We start from the raw sequence: 16039 nt of genomic DNA, 5'->3' as shown, positions 1-16039 counted from the left end.
TCCTGTTTTCAAGTTTGGTTAGCATGGCTTTCCTCTTGCTCTGTGTCTGCTGCTTCGTAATCTCACCACTTTTCCTTATCTATCCTTCTCTCAAAATATATCCGTCTCCTCGGGCACAGTTTCCTAGACTGGTAGGAGGGGCATAGAGGGAGGAGCCAGCACACACTATCAAATTCTTAAAGTGCCCAAGGCTCCTATTGGACCCGTCTATACCCCATGGTACTAAAGGGAATCCCAGTATCCCCTACGGACTACAAGAAAAGGATTTACCAGTAGGTAATTAAAATCCTATTTTTTATTTACTGTTAAAAAGATGACAATAGAAACCATTTATTCTTCAATCTATTAATAGCTCCAAACACGATATTTCTTCTAGACCTTGTAAGACTTTACATGAAGCGACAGCCTAGGAGCAGCATTCGCGGAGGTGATGTTGCTCTCTGGAATGTGACATCAGATGAGGAGGCCGCTAACGAGTGTGTAGAGCCGGAATGGACTTCTTCATTGGGAGACAGACCACTCAGTGAGTGTTGAGGATTCACGGCCATCATACTATATATCATAATTGCTAACTGGGATACCGGAGTAGTAGGCAGGGGGAGGATGGGTGTGAGCGTGATAATCCCATTTTTGAGTTCCTGCTCCTGTGACATAATGCTGTCATATGTGGCACATTGTGGAGGTGTGGCCATGAATTTCCAGTTGTGGGAGAAATGCGGGAGACTTGACTGCACTTCTGGGATCCGGGAGATCTACCACAGAATCAGAAGTCTCCCAAGCATTACTCCTAAAGCAAAGATTCCAAATTATACCCCTTCCCTGGGATACACCTCGACAATTTGATGGGTGACCATTTTTTCAATTACTGTGTTTGGGCACAGCCTGCACCTTGCAGGCTATCACATATTGCCCTTTGTATCTCTACATTTGAAAGAATTCTGGTATTTATTTTAAAGGAACTATTGATAAACTTATAGAAACGCAAAAATAATCTTTATTGTACTTATATACTTGAAAAAATACATAAATTCCATGAAAAAGTCTGCTTTGGGTTTAAGATGTTCAATTTATATTCTTATTTATGATGGTTCTCTCATTACACATTTTTCCTACGTAAACAAGACCACATTACACACGCTTCAGCTGAGTTCCATAACTCGACAATCTACCTCTGTGTGCCAGATTTCTGGGAATATCAGTGGCTATGTAATTACAAGGAAGGACCAGGTGGGAAATTCTTGAACAGGACTAAAAGCAATTATTGAATGCATTATCATAAGTCTGTATGTGATACCTAGGATACCTAGAGCCGTAACTAGACATTTTGGTGCCCTGTGCCAGAAAAATTGCTGCCAAGACCTATGGAATGCAATAACGTCCTACTGGCTGATGTCAGCCTACATTTCTACAGGTGAAAAGAGGAAAAAACATATCTTCAATAAAGACATTGAGACATATTGGTGGGGAAAAGGGTCAGCTTTATTTAATTATTTATTGAAAGGTGGGAAAAAGTATTGTGGTGAAGAGAGAACGGTCCTACACACAGTATTGCCACCTTGTCCAAACAATCCAATAAAAGGTGTTTAAGGTGGGCAAACTGACAACCTATCACCAACAACTCAAGGCCTATATGGGACCAAGTGCCTGCCCATCACCAATATCTCAATGCCTAGATGGGGTCCAACAACAACTCAATGCTTAGATGGAGGCCAACTGCCAGCCCATCGCCAACAATTTGATGCCCAGATGGTGGTCAACTACCAGCACATCACCAATATCTCAAGGTATCCAAACTCCCCTGACAATGGTGGGGAAAGCACCTCAAGACCTACAGCAAGACAGCCACTACTACAATTCTTTTCCACAAAATAAAAAAAATTACAATCAGCGCGTAGGACTTGGGAACTTCCAACGAGGCAAGAGGCCATCCCAACCTGGAAATCACTATTATAAACCAGCATCCCAGCCACAAAACTCCACCCCTTCATTGTAATAGTACCACACAAATCAGACCATAAAACAGGGTCATTTTAAGCCCTTGCTCCAAAACGTAATTGGACACAGCCTAATAGTTCAAATTCCAACAGGCATATAAAATACCTTCTGTCTTTCTTTTTGATTTAAAGTTTTATTATGGTCTCATAAGCTGTATTTTCTTTCCTTTGTCCAACAGGGAAACATTTCTTTTATGTTGGAACCCCTAAGAGAATCCAGCAGATAACGGAGGAAGAGAGATTTTTTCAGAAAGATGAAATCCAAGTTCCATCAGGTGAGAGTAGAATTCTATGTGGAACTAAACCCTTAATACACTTGGGGCCTAATTCAGACCTGATCGTAGCAGCAAATTTGTTAGCAGACGGGCAAAACCATGGCCCTCATTCCGAGTTGTTCGCTCGGTAAAAATCTTCGCATCGCAGCGATTTTCCGCTTAATGCGCATGCGCAATGTCCGCACTGCGACTGCGCCAAGTAAATTTGCTATGCACTTAGTAATTTTACTCACGGCTTTTTCATCGTTCTGGCGATTGTAATGTGATTGACAGGAAATGGGTGTTACTGGGCGGAAACAGGCCGTTTTATGGGCGTGTGGGAAAAAACGCTACCGTTTCCGGAAAAAACGCAGGAGTGGCCGGAAAAACGAAGGAGTGTCTGGGCGAACGCTGGGTGTGTTTGTGACGTCAAACCAGGAACGACAAGCACTGAACTGATCGCAGATGCCGAGTAAGTCTGAAGCTACTCAGAAACTGCTACGAGGTGTGTAATCGCAATATTGCGATTACTTCGTTCGCAATTTTAAGATGCTAAGATTCACTCCCAGTAGGCGGCGGCTTAGCGTGAGCAACTCTGCTAAAATCGCCTTGCGAGCGAACAACTCGGAATGACCTCCCATGTTCACTGCAGGGGGGGGGGGGATATTACATGTGCAGAAAGAGTTAGATTTGGGTGGGTTATATTATTTCTGTGCAGGGTAAATACTGGCTGCTTTATTTTTAGACTGCAATTTAGATTTCAGTTTGAACACACCCCACCCAAATTTACTCTATCTGTTATATCTGCCCCCCTGCAGTGCACATTCCGACCCGATCGCTTGCTGCAGTATGTCGCAGCGTTCGGGTCGGAAACATCGCATGTGCCGGCGCATGGCAGTCGTCGGTGCCCAGCGATCACCTCTGAGACAGAGGCGGTCGCTGGGCGGGAGGGGGCTGTACGGCGGCATTAAGCCGCCGTTTAGTAGGCGCGGTCTGGCCACCGCAGGCGTGGCCGGACTGTTGGGGGGGCGTGGCGCGGTGGCTGCGTGACGTATCGCGCAGCCGCTGCGGCCAGCGGCAGCGAGACACAACTCCCGGCCATCCGCAGAAGCTGCGCTGGCCGGGAGTTACTCCACAGATACAAAGGCATTACCTCTGTGCAATGCTTTTGTATTTATGCATGGGGGGGGGGGCGGCACTAACATGCGGAGTGGACTAGCCCTGTGCTGGGCGTCCCCCTGCATGTCTGAGTTTACGATCGTAGCTGTGCTAAATTTAGCGCAGCTACGATCAACTCGGAATGACCCCCATGGGCCCTCATTCTGAGTTGATCGCACCAAGCAACTTTTTGTTGCTGGTGCGATCAACTAATCTCCGCCTATGGGGGAGTGTATTTTAGCATAAACGAACGCAGCCCTGCTAAGCTAAAAAAGTTTCACTCAAAACAAGACCAGCCTTGGACATACTTACCCTGTGCGACGGATCCAGCGATGATGGGGCCGGCTTTGACGTCACACCTCCGCCCTCCGTTCACCTGGACACGCCTGCATTTTACTTACCACTCCCCGAAAACGGCAGCAAACGGTAAGTTGACGTCCCGGAACGCCCTCTTGCTGTCCATCTTCTTGTGGTCGCCGCTGTGACCGCTTTCTTCTGTCAGTGTGTCGCCGGGCAACGACGCGCATGCACAATGCGCATGTTGCGCATGCGCATGCCAGACCCGTGTGCACCGCAGCAAAGAACCGCTGCGTGCGAACGGGTTGGGATGACCCCAATGGTTTTGCTCAGCTGCTAACAAATTTGCTGCTACGATCAGGTCTGAATTACCCCCTATGTTGGTATAAACGGTCATTTACTATACTATAATAAGGAAGGCCAGAAGCATGACGTATCTATAATGGGTGCAGGATGTGTGGTGCACCTACGCCCCTGAGCCAAGTCCACCCTGCACCAATTGCACCCTTGCCCAGTGGTTGCCTACTCCAAGTTTCCAGTTATTTCTGTAAAACATATAGCTTGGCTGAAGGGGGAGGTGGCCGGCTTTGCGGCTAAGCTAGTACTGTCCGGGAATCCTTCTGCAGGGCGTCATAGGCAGCGCTGCTGACATCACTATAAGTGTGTTCCGGCCCTATCTGCTCAGTCACAGTGTGCGGTGCAGCCACCTGGCCTGAATGACTTTGGGGTCTATGTACTAAGCCATGGAGAGAGTTAAAGTGGACTGAGATAAAGTACCAGCCAATCAGCTGCTAACTGCCATGTTACAGACTGTGTTTGAAAAATGCCAGTTAGAAGCTGATTGGTTGATGCTTTATCTACGTCTCACTTTATTCCAAGTCTCCCCTCCTGTCTTCTGTCTTCCCACCACAAGCTTTCCCTTTCATCATGGACGTATAAAGTGCAACAGGTGAGAAATGGTGCAGGCTGAGGTACAATGTATCTGAAGAATCTTTGGTACGTAGTTGGGCAGAGGATCACTAACAGATGTGTGGGGCAGAAGAAGTGTGTATGGAATATGTGAGGTCGGTGAAACATGTATATGTATATATTGGTTTTCTTGAGTAGGGGAATTAGTATGAAAACTGATTTATTCTTGCCCAGGCCCCCATGGGGTCTTAATACATCACCCCCACTGGTATAGGACTCAGAGTCGACAGTGTCTAGGTCGACACCCATCAGGTTGACATCTATTGGTCGACAGTGACTAGGTCGACACTAGAAATAAGTTGACATGGCCATTAGGTCGACATGAGTTTTTCATGGGTTTTTTGTGTTGTTTTCTTTGTAAAGTGACCGGGAACCCCAATTAGTGCGTTGTGTCTGCTGCTCACCATGCTTTGTTCCCAATCGTAGTCCACGTGGATCGTAAAGTATGAAAAAGTTAAAAGAAAGAAAAAAGATGTGGAAAAACTCATGTCAACTTTTTTTGCATGTCGACCTTGTTCATGTCAACCTAATGGTCGTGTCGACCTATTCACTGTCGACCAATGGGTTCGACCTAATGGGTGTCGAGCTAAGCGGTGTTGACCCAGAGTCCGGATACCCACCCCCACACATCCCTCATTCAACAATGTATTACTTACTGTATGAAGGGGTCACTTCCTCTACAGTCCATGCCGCATCCCGATTCTTGTCAGAACAGAGATCTGGCGCTGCTGCTCCTCCCGGAGCCCCGTTGTGAATGAGAAGGCACGTGGGGATACTCTCCAAAGAGACACACTGAATTGTCAGAGCGTGGGAACTGCATAAACTAACCAATCAGCTCATCCCCATTCCTTCCTATACAATGAAGCACAAAGTCTCCTGGCACAGGCAATGCAATTGTTTGGGCGGCTTTGCAGTGGGTTCTGGACCTGATGCTTAGTAAATCCAGGCTTTCTGTTCATTTATTAGAAATAACATTGATAACGGAATTTGCTGCGCTATATAAGAAACTGTAAATAAATAATAAATAGTGAACTGAGGGCTCCTGCATGATCAGGTGGGCCTCCTGCGTCCCTCCCACTTCCTAGTGAAGTAGGCAGGATAGGGAGTGTGAAGAGGGGGATTGTGGGTCTGTGTGAAGGGGCCAATATGTTATTCTCAGATAATTATTTTGTCCTGTCATTGATGCGTATAGTCCAACCCAGCCCCCATCACCAGCCACCTGCCACCTGCATCTCTTCTCTGGGCTTCTCCCGGAGAGCAGATCAATACAGTCAGTAAGCATAGTGTGCACCTATTATAGATTTGTAATGTCTCTGTATGAGTGGAGTGTGTTCATACCTGAAGGTCAGTCGTGTTCGTTGTCAGCTGGATCCACTCTTCAACGATGTCGAGACCAGCGACTATTCTTCACGTCACCTGTAAAGCTGTGGCAGAAGGACAAGGAGGACCCCGGAAAGGACAACCCAAACACAGTATGCTCAAGGACCACCACACAGGGAGACGGTAACAATCATTTATTGAACGGAAGGCTATCAGTCACCGCTGTAACTCAATTCTTGTTAAGGACAATTGCATAGGTTAGACATCATTACAATACCTCAATTCCTCTAGTGTCTATAACAGCAACTACAGCTTATGTATTTCAAAGGTACGACAATGGCTTGGTGAAACAATCAAATATATTGCGTGCAACCGCAATCATTAAAATGTAACGAACCACTTAGAATATTTTAGGGTAAGAAATGTGCTGAGTCAAATTAATATACTACCTACACTGTCCACACATCATATAAAAACGTTCAGTTCCTGCGCCTTAGTTGACGTTTGAGGTCAGTGTCTCCTTTTTAATGTTAACTTGCACTTTAATAATGAACTCCTGGGAAGACGTCAGTGGACGTAAGGTAAGTATTTGTAGGAAGGTGTGCAGGATGGATTATTTGTATCATAACACAGCAACAATGGTAAGTGGTGCTAAAAGGGTATTTGTATCCACGGAAAGGTAAGGTAATTCTTAGCATACAGTCTCGTATTGACCTCTAGTGAAGGAATCACAACTGAACACAGCTCATCTATATATAACGTCACCACCTGGAACAGTGGTACGGTGCTTTAAGTTGGAAATGCTTACTGAGACACTTGGGGTCAGGGGCGTCCCCCTTGTCCTCCGGGAGTTAGTGCCAGCCTCCTGTCTGATGGGGCACAATACTATCAGCCAGCAGGTTGAGAATTATGAGTGTACCTGCAGGAGTACGTATAGCAGGAGTTGAGGTGGATCGGTTAGCTGTTTGATGGGACTGCAGGGAGCCGGATTCTCCTCACTGGTCCTGGCGGCACTGATCGTGCTTCTCTTCACCGCTCACTGCAGTGGCTCTGCAGTGTGGCTGCTCTCTCTCTCCTGCTGGGAGGCCACTGGGAAGCTCCTTCTGTGCTGGGCTGCGGTGGTGACGGGCGGCTTTGATCTGGTGCGTCTCTCTCTCTCTCTCTCTCTCTGCCTGTCAGGCGCTCCCCACCCAACAGACCTCCGGGCACACACAGCGGCTCCTCTCACGCCCGCTCTACTGCTCACTGTCCGGCGGCGGCTAGCAGCTCTCCTCCCTTTCTGCTCTTCTCAGCGCGTACCACGGACCTTTTAGACCCACTCTTCTTATCAGACTCCTCCTCCTCTCTTGCGCGCCTTATTGCCCTCTAATCCCTAAGGCTCCAGAGGTTCCCGCTTTCCCGTATCCGGCGGGCTGTCCTGGGTCCCAGTGCCCTAACTGTTGGCCGGCACCAGGTAGGGAGTTTAACCCTATCAGTTTCAGCAAAAGAAAAAGGGGTCCTGTGGTAGCGCTGACTGCAGTTAGGGCCATGATGGGGGTAAAAAAGGGGTATCCCAAACGTGGGTACCACATGTTCACCAGTAACTATTGCTTGGCTCGCACCAGTACCGGTTACACCACATTATTAAATATCCTCTTTATCATCAGATTGTATGGTGGCTGGCAACTTTCAGCATGGGGGGCAGACTCAAGCAAGTGGCCCAGCTTTTCACAGGGAATGCAATGCAAAAATGGGTATGACAAAAATGTTGGGGGTGTAGCTTGTGTAATGTGGGTGTGGTTTAAATAGCTAACCAAATAACGTGCAGTACTTATATACATACCTCCCAACTTTGAATAAGTAGCATGCCGGACTCCTGTAGCGTAGCAAAGCTGTGCCCGCCCAAAAAGGGGGTGTGACCTCAGCAAAGGGGCGTGGCTAAGCAGCACTGCCGCGACCACGAGCCAAACCCCCTGTTTTCCGTCACTGTGGGGGCATGGCTAGCACTCTGTGAGCTGCTAGCATGCCCCCACTCCCTTTGTCTCCGTGAATAGACGTTGTGCTAGGCAGAGCAGTGACTGACAGAAGACTTCCAATTGCCCTCACCACCACCACCGCGGGACACTGCGGCCCACGGGTGAGACAGCGGGGCAGTCCCAAAAACGGGACTGTCCCAGGAAAATCGGGGGACAGTTGGGAGGTATGTATATACATTCAATTAGGTGCGAGTTTACCAATAATCTTGCACCAGTGCTACTCTATATCTAGCTGAGCAGTGGCCAGGAGGAGCAAGAACATCCTCTGCCTGCCTCTGTAGTCAGGTGGCCCTGGAACACTTAAATTCCTCCTGGTAGGGAGGCAGATGGCATCCTGCCCCCCCCCCCCCCACACCCCCACCAGCCCAATCAGCCCCTGGTCTCACCTTTTTCCATTCATACATGTCCACATTTAGGGGTCTATTCATGAAGCAGTGAAAAGAGTGGAGAAACAGACCAGTGGAGAAGTTGCCCATGGCAACCAATCAGCATCTCCCTTACATTTTATAAAATGTGCTTGATAAAGGCTTCCTCCAAAGCTGATTGGTTGCCCTGGATAACTTCTCTAATGGTCCTTTTCTCCAATCTTTTCACTGCTTCATGAATAGACCCCTTAATCATTGTCTACATGATGAATATCTGCATGGTCAACGTTGACATAATATCTAGCGCCATATCATACCCAGCACGCCTTGTTGGTTTTGTCGCTGTTGAGAGGTGTGCAGTGTAGCAGCTAGGATGTTACAGAACACCTGACACTACACATTCATTATTTTTTTTAAATGATTTCTTGTTCTCTCTCTTTCAATCCTGTAGAAAAGTGAAAGATGTGAAATGTCAAAAATAGCCGTAAATCCCAGTCTAAATCCAATCTAGCAGTTAGAGGCTCCATTAATAACTCCCGCGTGGTATGTGCTTCAATGAACGTATTCATTACCAGCAACATAATAGGGAAGAAGAATGTCTGTGATACCGGCGCAGATATTGATTTATACTGTATAATGCATACAGCCGCTGTAACAATTTTCCCTTCAGCGCGGTTACATCTGCGGACGTCAGAAAAATACATTGGAGTTTGAATGTTCACTGGCTGGGACCTGATAAATATCCATTAGTGATTAAGTCTTGCCATTGTATATCATTATTAAATCAAGCCCCCAACTCGCATGATGAGTGAGCAGCGGAAGCATTCGGCGCGGAGAAACTTAGGCACAAGATCTGTAGTGGAAAAGATGGCGCACTCGCTGATTTATTCAAGCAGGTCCCGGCCTGCCAACGTCTTTATGAGCAATTTATTACTGGCAGCTGAGGATGGCAAATTAAAAATGACAAAGGAAAAAAAAATTGCTGTTTGAAATGGTTGTAGCTCAGGGTAGCGCGGAAAATGTCGTGCCATAAGGTAATCATTGGTATCAAAGAGCATTTGCCACTAGGGAGGTCAATTCCGGGATCATCAGGATCCTGGGATTCAGGCCAAAAAACAGCCAGGATTCAATCCTGGGGATGGCGGGATTTACCTGCCCTATTGTTTTTTTAATGCCAGGCAGTGTTGAGTGTCCTCAGGAGGCTCAGATGCTGCCCGGCTCCCCCTGCCTCCGGCAGTGCGTACTACGCAGCGTGACATGATGTCAGAGGTCATGCTTCACAGTCTGCTGCCAGCCGCTCAGACCGCACCTCGCCACCCACGATGGTGAGTCTGATGCCAGCCGGCCGCGTTGATCAGACAGCACCTCACAGCCCATGAGCCCGGCTCCAACCTATGATGGTATTTGCGTGTGCCAGGCTGGGTCGGGCAGGTCTTCAACACAATCCTGGGTATCCCGAGATTGACAAAAAGGCCTGGTATTGGCCTCCCTATTTGCTACGTAAGGCCTCTCTTCCAGGGGCGGACAGGGGGCAGGGCGAAGCAATGGGCTGTGAAAGCCCATTGAAAATGCATGGGAAATGGCACATATACTGGTGCCTCAATGACAGGGCCATGCATTCAGCCCCGATGAATGTGTAAGAGGCACGGGGGTGGGGCCCTGGGGAACAAAGTTCGGCACGCTCACTTACCTGGCCTACGTACCTCACGCCTCCCGTCCTCCACCTTCAGTCCGTCGAGGTAGCTCAGACGATACTGGCACACGTCCAGACACAGAAGAACTTCCTGGGGTGACCTGAAACAAATGGGGGGGGGTGGACACACTACGCAGGGGTGGCCTACACTGGGCTCAGTGGAAGGTCAGGGCGACCCTGAATGAAAACGCCCAAAGGGGAGGTGGGGGAGGGGCAACATACACCACGAACACACACGAAACACCTTTATGCTCACCAGCTATATACTCGGCTTCCGCCAGACGACTGGCCCTTCTTCTTCTTTGCTCCTGTAAGAGAACACACAACACAGCCCACGGGACGTGGCGCTGCTTACGCTTTATGACGGAGAGACACTTATACAGGGGTTATAGCACAACACCGTAATACTGTTTCAACCTTGTGGTACTCACCAACGCGTACTTCCGACAGCCTACCTATCATGGGGGCCTGGCTGTGGGGAAAACTGAGAACTCATCACACATGCGGCGTAGCGCCGACTTATGCGAACCTGCGGCCTATCGCCGACTTCAGCAACCTGCGGCGTAACGCCGACTTCAGCAACCTGCGGCCTATCGCCAACTTCAGCGACCTGCGGCTTATCGCCGACTTATGTACACACCATTGCGTTGGGCCTCCTTGCCCTGGATGCCCCCTGCCAATGTCTGCCTAACTGTGGGGGGATAATGGGGGCCTAACGCCCTTTGCTGCTCAGGCCTGGTGCCTGTCTTTGCCCCACGGGCCTAGTGCCCGCCTACGGTGCTTCCGGCTAGTGGGCCTAATGCCCCCTTCGGTCCCCCTGGCCTAGCGCCCGCCTAATGCGCCTCAGGCCTAGTGCCTGCATGCCCCCCGGGCCTGGTGCCCGAATCCCTGGTGGTCTAGGGGAAGGGGGGGGGCGACACCGCCTGTACTTACCCGTCCAAAGGGCCACGGCTGGACCAAGCCTGGTCCGGCCACGCCCACCGCGTTGTCTTCGCCGGAGGTGGGATGGCTCCCACCACCTCCGGGCTTCCTGGAGACTTCATCTGGGCAGCGGTGGCCTGTGCAAGCTCTTTCGCGTTGCACACCGCTGTCCCAGGGCTTCCGAGGTCTTCACCGACGGGGGTCGGCTCCTTGTACTTCACCCGGCGGGCGGCGGCGTGTCTCAGCTCTTTTGCAACTACCGCCGCCCTCCGTGACTTCCGGCGCCGTCTTCTTTCTTCACTCTTCAGGAGCTCTTCTCCGCTCCTTCTCCGTCGCCGAACTGACTTCCCGCGCCCGGCGCTGGCTAAAACAAACCAGTGCCGGGGGGCGGGGCTATTACGCGGCGAGCCAGGATTGGCTCGCCGCTGCCACTCCCGATTGGCTGCCAGTTCACGAGCCGTGATTGGCTCGCGGCTGGCGCCAAATTCAAAAAGCGTCGCTGTGATTGGCGGGGGGCGGGAGTCCCGGAGGCTGCAGGCCCGCCGCCATCACCCGCGTGGAGCTGCGGTGGATATTCACCGCCGCCCCCCACACCCGCTGCCGAACTCTGCAACCGGCCGGGCAGGGGACGACCGGACCAGGCCCGGCCCCCAGTGCTGCCCGGAGCCAGTGCGACCTCCGGCCCCATGGGATGGCGCCGAGCCATCCCAGGTAAGGAGGGAGGTGCAGGCTAGTAGCAGGGCCAGTGACCGCACGAGTACACTGGCCCTTGCTACATTCCTCCACGCTTTTTCCTTTGTGGTCCCCACAAAGCTGAAGATCGCCCTTGTCCTGGCGTCAGGACCTTCATCGCTAGTTCTGGCGGTTGGCCCCCGTTCAGGTGTCCCATCCGCCGTATCTGCGCCTGCATCTGTGGAGGGAAAACTCACCTTCCCCCTTTGGCCTGGGGGTGCTATCCCCTTGGGGACCACCGTGGGGGGTAGACCCTCCATGGCGATGGCGGTGGCCTCCTGGAGCTGGTTCCGGCGCTCTAGGACACTGGATTCCCCATCTGATGACATATCCTCCCACCCGTCGTCGTCATCCGGGTCGTCTGCAGGTTGGTCAGCAACACCGGGTTCCTCATCGGATGACATGGTCTCCCACTCGTCGTTGTTGGATTCTTCAAGGATATCCGTAATCTGGTCGGAGACACTGGATTCCTCATCAAATGACACAGTCTCCGACCCATCGTCGTCGGGGTCTTCCAGGTCGGTCCAGCTGGCGGATAGGTCGTCCCTAGGCCAGGGGCACTCGGGCAGTTCGTGGTCGGGATCGCCGCAGCCCGTACATCTCTCTACCTCCCCTTCGCTCCGGTCATCGTCCCAGGTGCAGCCCTTGTGGTCGCCGCCGTAGTCGTCACAGGCAGACCAGTTGACCTCCCGCATCCGACGCTCCTCCTGGCGCCTGTCCGACGCTCCCTTCCTCTCGGCTTGCCCTTGGCGCCAATTCCTAATCGCCCGGGCTGAGGCGTGTGGGCAATCCGGCGATTCATGGTCCACTTCTCAACAGCGCGCACCAGGGCTCGTCCAAGCTCCGCTGGGTCCAGTGTGGCCCCTCCGATTGGACGGCTTGGTCGCTGCAATCTCGGGGCCAATCCCTATGTTCCATGGGGATCGTTGATCTTGGGGGCTCGGTTGTGGAGTAATGCCCGCCGCTATGGATCCCTGCGACCAACGGCTGCGTCTCGACATCCACTCTAGCAGCAGGTGGCCGGGGGTACTCCTCCGTCTGCTGGCCCATCTGGTAGGGGTCGGTGGTGGCTTGATGACGCTTCTTCTGGCGGCGCTCCTCTCGGTTACGCTTTATGGCTTGCTGCACTGCCCGTAGTAGGTCAGCGGACGTGAGGACGGGCCAGTTACTTCTATCCCCACATGCCAGGGGGTGGATCCGTTCTGGTGGCGTGCTCCACATCGTGGCTGTCGTCCGCAGATCCTGCCGGCTACGCCAAATGTAAGAGGCACGGGGGTGGGGCCCTGGGGAACAAAGTTCGGCGCGCTCACTTACCAGGCCTACGTACCTCACGCCTCCCGTCCTCCACCTTCAGTCCGTCGAGGTAGCTCAGACGATACTGGCACACGTCCAGACACAGAAGAACTTCCTGTGGTGACCTGAAACAAATGGGGGGGGGGGACACTACGCAGGGGTGGCCTACACTGGGCTCAGTGGAGGGTCATCATTGGCACTTGTGGCCTCAGACTGGGTGCCCCCGTAGTGGTGCGAAGCACCAGGGGCGACCCTGAACGAAAACGCCCAAATGGGAGGTGGGGGAGGGGCAACATACACCAACGAACACACACGAAACACCTTTATGCTCACCAGCTATATACTCGGCTTCCGCCAGACGACTGGCCCTTCTTCTTCTTTGCTCCTGTAAGAGAACACACAACACAGCCCACGGGACGTGGTGCTGCTTACGCTTTATGACGGAGAGACACTTATACAGGGGTTATAGCACAACACCGTAATACTGTTTCAACCTTGTGGTACTCACCAACGCGTACTTCCGACAGCCTACCTTTCATGGGGGCCTGGCTGTGGGGAAAACTGAGAACTCATCACACATGCGGCGTAACGCCGACTTATGCGAACCTGCGGCGTAACGCCGACTTCAGCAACCTGCGGCCTATCGCCGACTTCAGCAACCTGCGGCCTATCGCCGACTTCAGCAACCTGCGGCCTATCGCCGACTTCAGCAACCTGCGGCGTAACGCCGACTTCAGCAACCTGCGGTCTAGCGCCGACTTCAGCAACCTGCGGCCTAGTGCCGACTTCAGCAACCTGCGGCCTAGTGCCGACTTCAGCGACCTGCGGCTTATCGCCGACTTATGTACACACCATTGCGTTGGGCCTCCTTGCCCTGGATGCCCCCTGCCAATGTCTGCCTAACTGTGGGGGGATAATGGGGGCCTAACGCCCTTTGCTGCTCAGGCCTGGTGCCTGTCTTTGCCCCACGGGCCTAGTGCCCGCCTACGGTGCTTCCGGCTAGTGGGCCTAATGCCCCCTTCGGTCCCCCGGGCCTGGTGCCCAAATCCCTGGTGGTCTAGGGGAAGGGGGGCGACACCGCCTGTACTTACCCGTCCAAAGGGCCACGGCTGGACCAAGCCTGGTCCGGCCACGCCCACCGCGTTGTCTTCGCCGGAGGTGGGATGGCTCCCACCACCTCCGGGCTTCCTGGAGACTTCACCTGGGCAGCGGTGGCCTGTGCAAGCTCTTTCGCGTTGCACACCGCTGTCCCAGGGCTTCCGAGGTCTTCACCGACGGGGGTCGGCTCCTTGTACTTCACCCGGCGGGCGGCGGCGTGTCTCAGCTCTTTTGCAACTACCGCCGCCCTCCGGGACTTCCGGCGCCGTCTTCTTTCTTCACTCTTCAGGAGCTCTTCTCCGCTCCTTCTCCGTCGCCGAACTGACTTCCCGCGCCCGGCGCTGGCTAAAACAAACCAGTGCCGGGGGGCGGGGCTATGACGCGGCGAGCCAGGATTGGCTCGCCGCCGCCACTCCTGATTGGCTGCCAGTTCACGAGCCGTGATTGGCTCGCGGCTGGCGCCAAATTCAAAAAGCGTCGCTGTGATTGGCGGGGCCTGAGTCCCGGAGGCTGCAGGCCCGCCGCCATCACCCGCGTGGAGCGGCGGTGGATATTCACCGCCGCCCCCACGCCCGCTGCCGAACTCTGCAACCGGCCGGGCAGGGGACGACCGGACCAGGCCCGGTCCCCAGTGCTGCCCGGAGCCAGTGCGACCTCCGGCCCCATGGGATGGCGCCGAGCCATCCCAGGTAAGGAGGGAGGTGCAGGCTAGTAGCAGGGCCAGTGACCGCACGAGTACACTGGCCCTTGCTACAAATGCACTCCCCTGTCAGTCCCCCAGATGCTGGATCCGCTGTCCAATCATCTACAGGCGGCGCTGGAGGTGGAAGTGGCGGCGCCTGTGTACCTGAGTGCTGTATCCAGGCAGGAATCCCCTCCCCTCGTTCCTCCTGCGGCGCCTGTGTGCCTGAGTGCGGTGGCTGGGTAGGAATCCCCACCCCCCCGTTCCTCCTCCGGCACCGGCTCCGTCCTCCCAGCCAGCAGCAGCACTCTCACCCGTCTGTGCTCCTCCGTCCCCCCGCTCCCATCCAGCGTCAGTGAGTGCATAATAATAATTTTCTCTCTCCCTCTCTCTCTCTCTCTCTCTCTCTCCTTACCACCACCCCCCCTCCCCACCCCCCCACTCCTGTGGATTACTTCGTTTGTAAGTATAATTTAAATTTTTACAGGTACCCCTATTGGATTCTACATGGACAAGTGGACGTGACCGGCGTGGGATGTAGGTAAGTATGTGTGAGTGTGTAAGTGTGTTTTAAGAAATTTTTACTTTCAAGGTGTGTGTGTTGTGTTTTTATTTGTTTTTTTGTTGTTGTAGAACTACAGGTACCAGTGGGCCCGTTATCTCCACCCTTCTGGGTACTTGAGGTTCTCCAAGTACCAGCAAGCGGGGGAGGCTTGCTGAGCCTTGTAGTTCCACAACAAAAACCAATATTTTTTTACACACTTATGGCTATCAGCACGGCACCCACCACCCAGGGGTGCTGGAGACAGCCTTGGGCTTCACCCCTTGCCCTTGGGTGCTTGGAGGGGGGGGGACCCCTTGATTTAAGGAGTCCCCACTCCTCCAGGGAACCCCGGCCAGGGGTGACTAGTTGGGGGGGTAATGCCACGGTCGCAGGGACCTACATAAATGTGTCCTCCGGCTGTGGCATTATGTCCCTGGCTAGTGGAGCCCGGTGCTGGTTTTAAAAATATGGGAGACCCCTACATCTTTTGTCCCCTGTATTTTTGGAACCAGGACCGGACTAAGAGCCCGGTGCTGGTTGTCTAAATACGGGAAACTCCTGTCCAATTTCCCCCCCAGTATTTAAACAACTAGGACCGGCTCAAAGAGCCCAAGGCTGGTTATACTTAGGAGGAGGGACCTCACACATTTTTATTTTTATTTTTTTAACCCATTCAGAGATGAGCGGGTTCGGTTTCTCTGAAT

General features: G+C 52.7%; 1 protein-coding gene across 3 annotated transcripts in view; it reads left to right on the top strand.

The window, feature by feature from the left end:
• The window catches only part of LOC135050525 (uncharacterized), a 145947-nt gene that overhangs the window by 10582 nt on the left and 119326 nt on the right, over positions 1-16039 (top strand). Inside the window, exons 2-4 of one of the 3 annotated variants that reach the window (XM_063956997.1) lie at positions 377-523; positions 2174-2269; positions 6038-6175. In XM_063956997.1, the coding sequence (XP_063813067.1) occupies positions 394-523; positions 2174-2269; positions 6038-6175 (364 nt within the window). In that variant the 5' untranslated portion in view covers positions 377-393. Of the gene's footprint in view, positions 1-376; positions 524-2173; positions 2270-6016; positions 6176-16039 lie in introns of all 3 variants that reach the window. The other 2 variants (XM_063956996.1, XM_063956998.1) reach the window with 2 other exon arrangements.

Source organism: Pseudophryne corroboree, chromosome 2 (genome assembly GCF_028390025.1).
Source record: "Pseudophryne corroboree isolate aPseCor3 chromosome 2, aPseCor3.hap2, whole genome shotgun sequence".
Classification (NCBI taxonomy): domain Eukaryota; kingdom Metazoa; phylum Chordata; class Amphibia; order Anura; family Myobatrachidae; genus Pseudophryne; species Pseudophryne corroboree.
The sequence above is the reverse complement of the archived record's forward strand: the minus strand, read 5'-3'. Positions and strand labels throughout refer to the sequence as shown.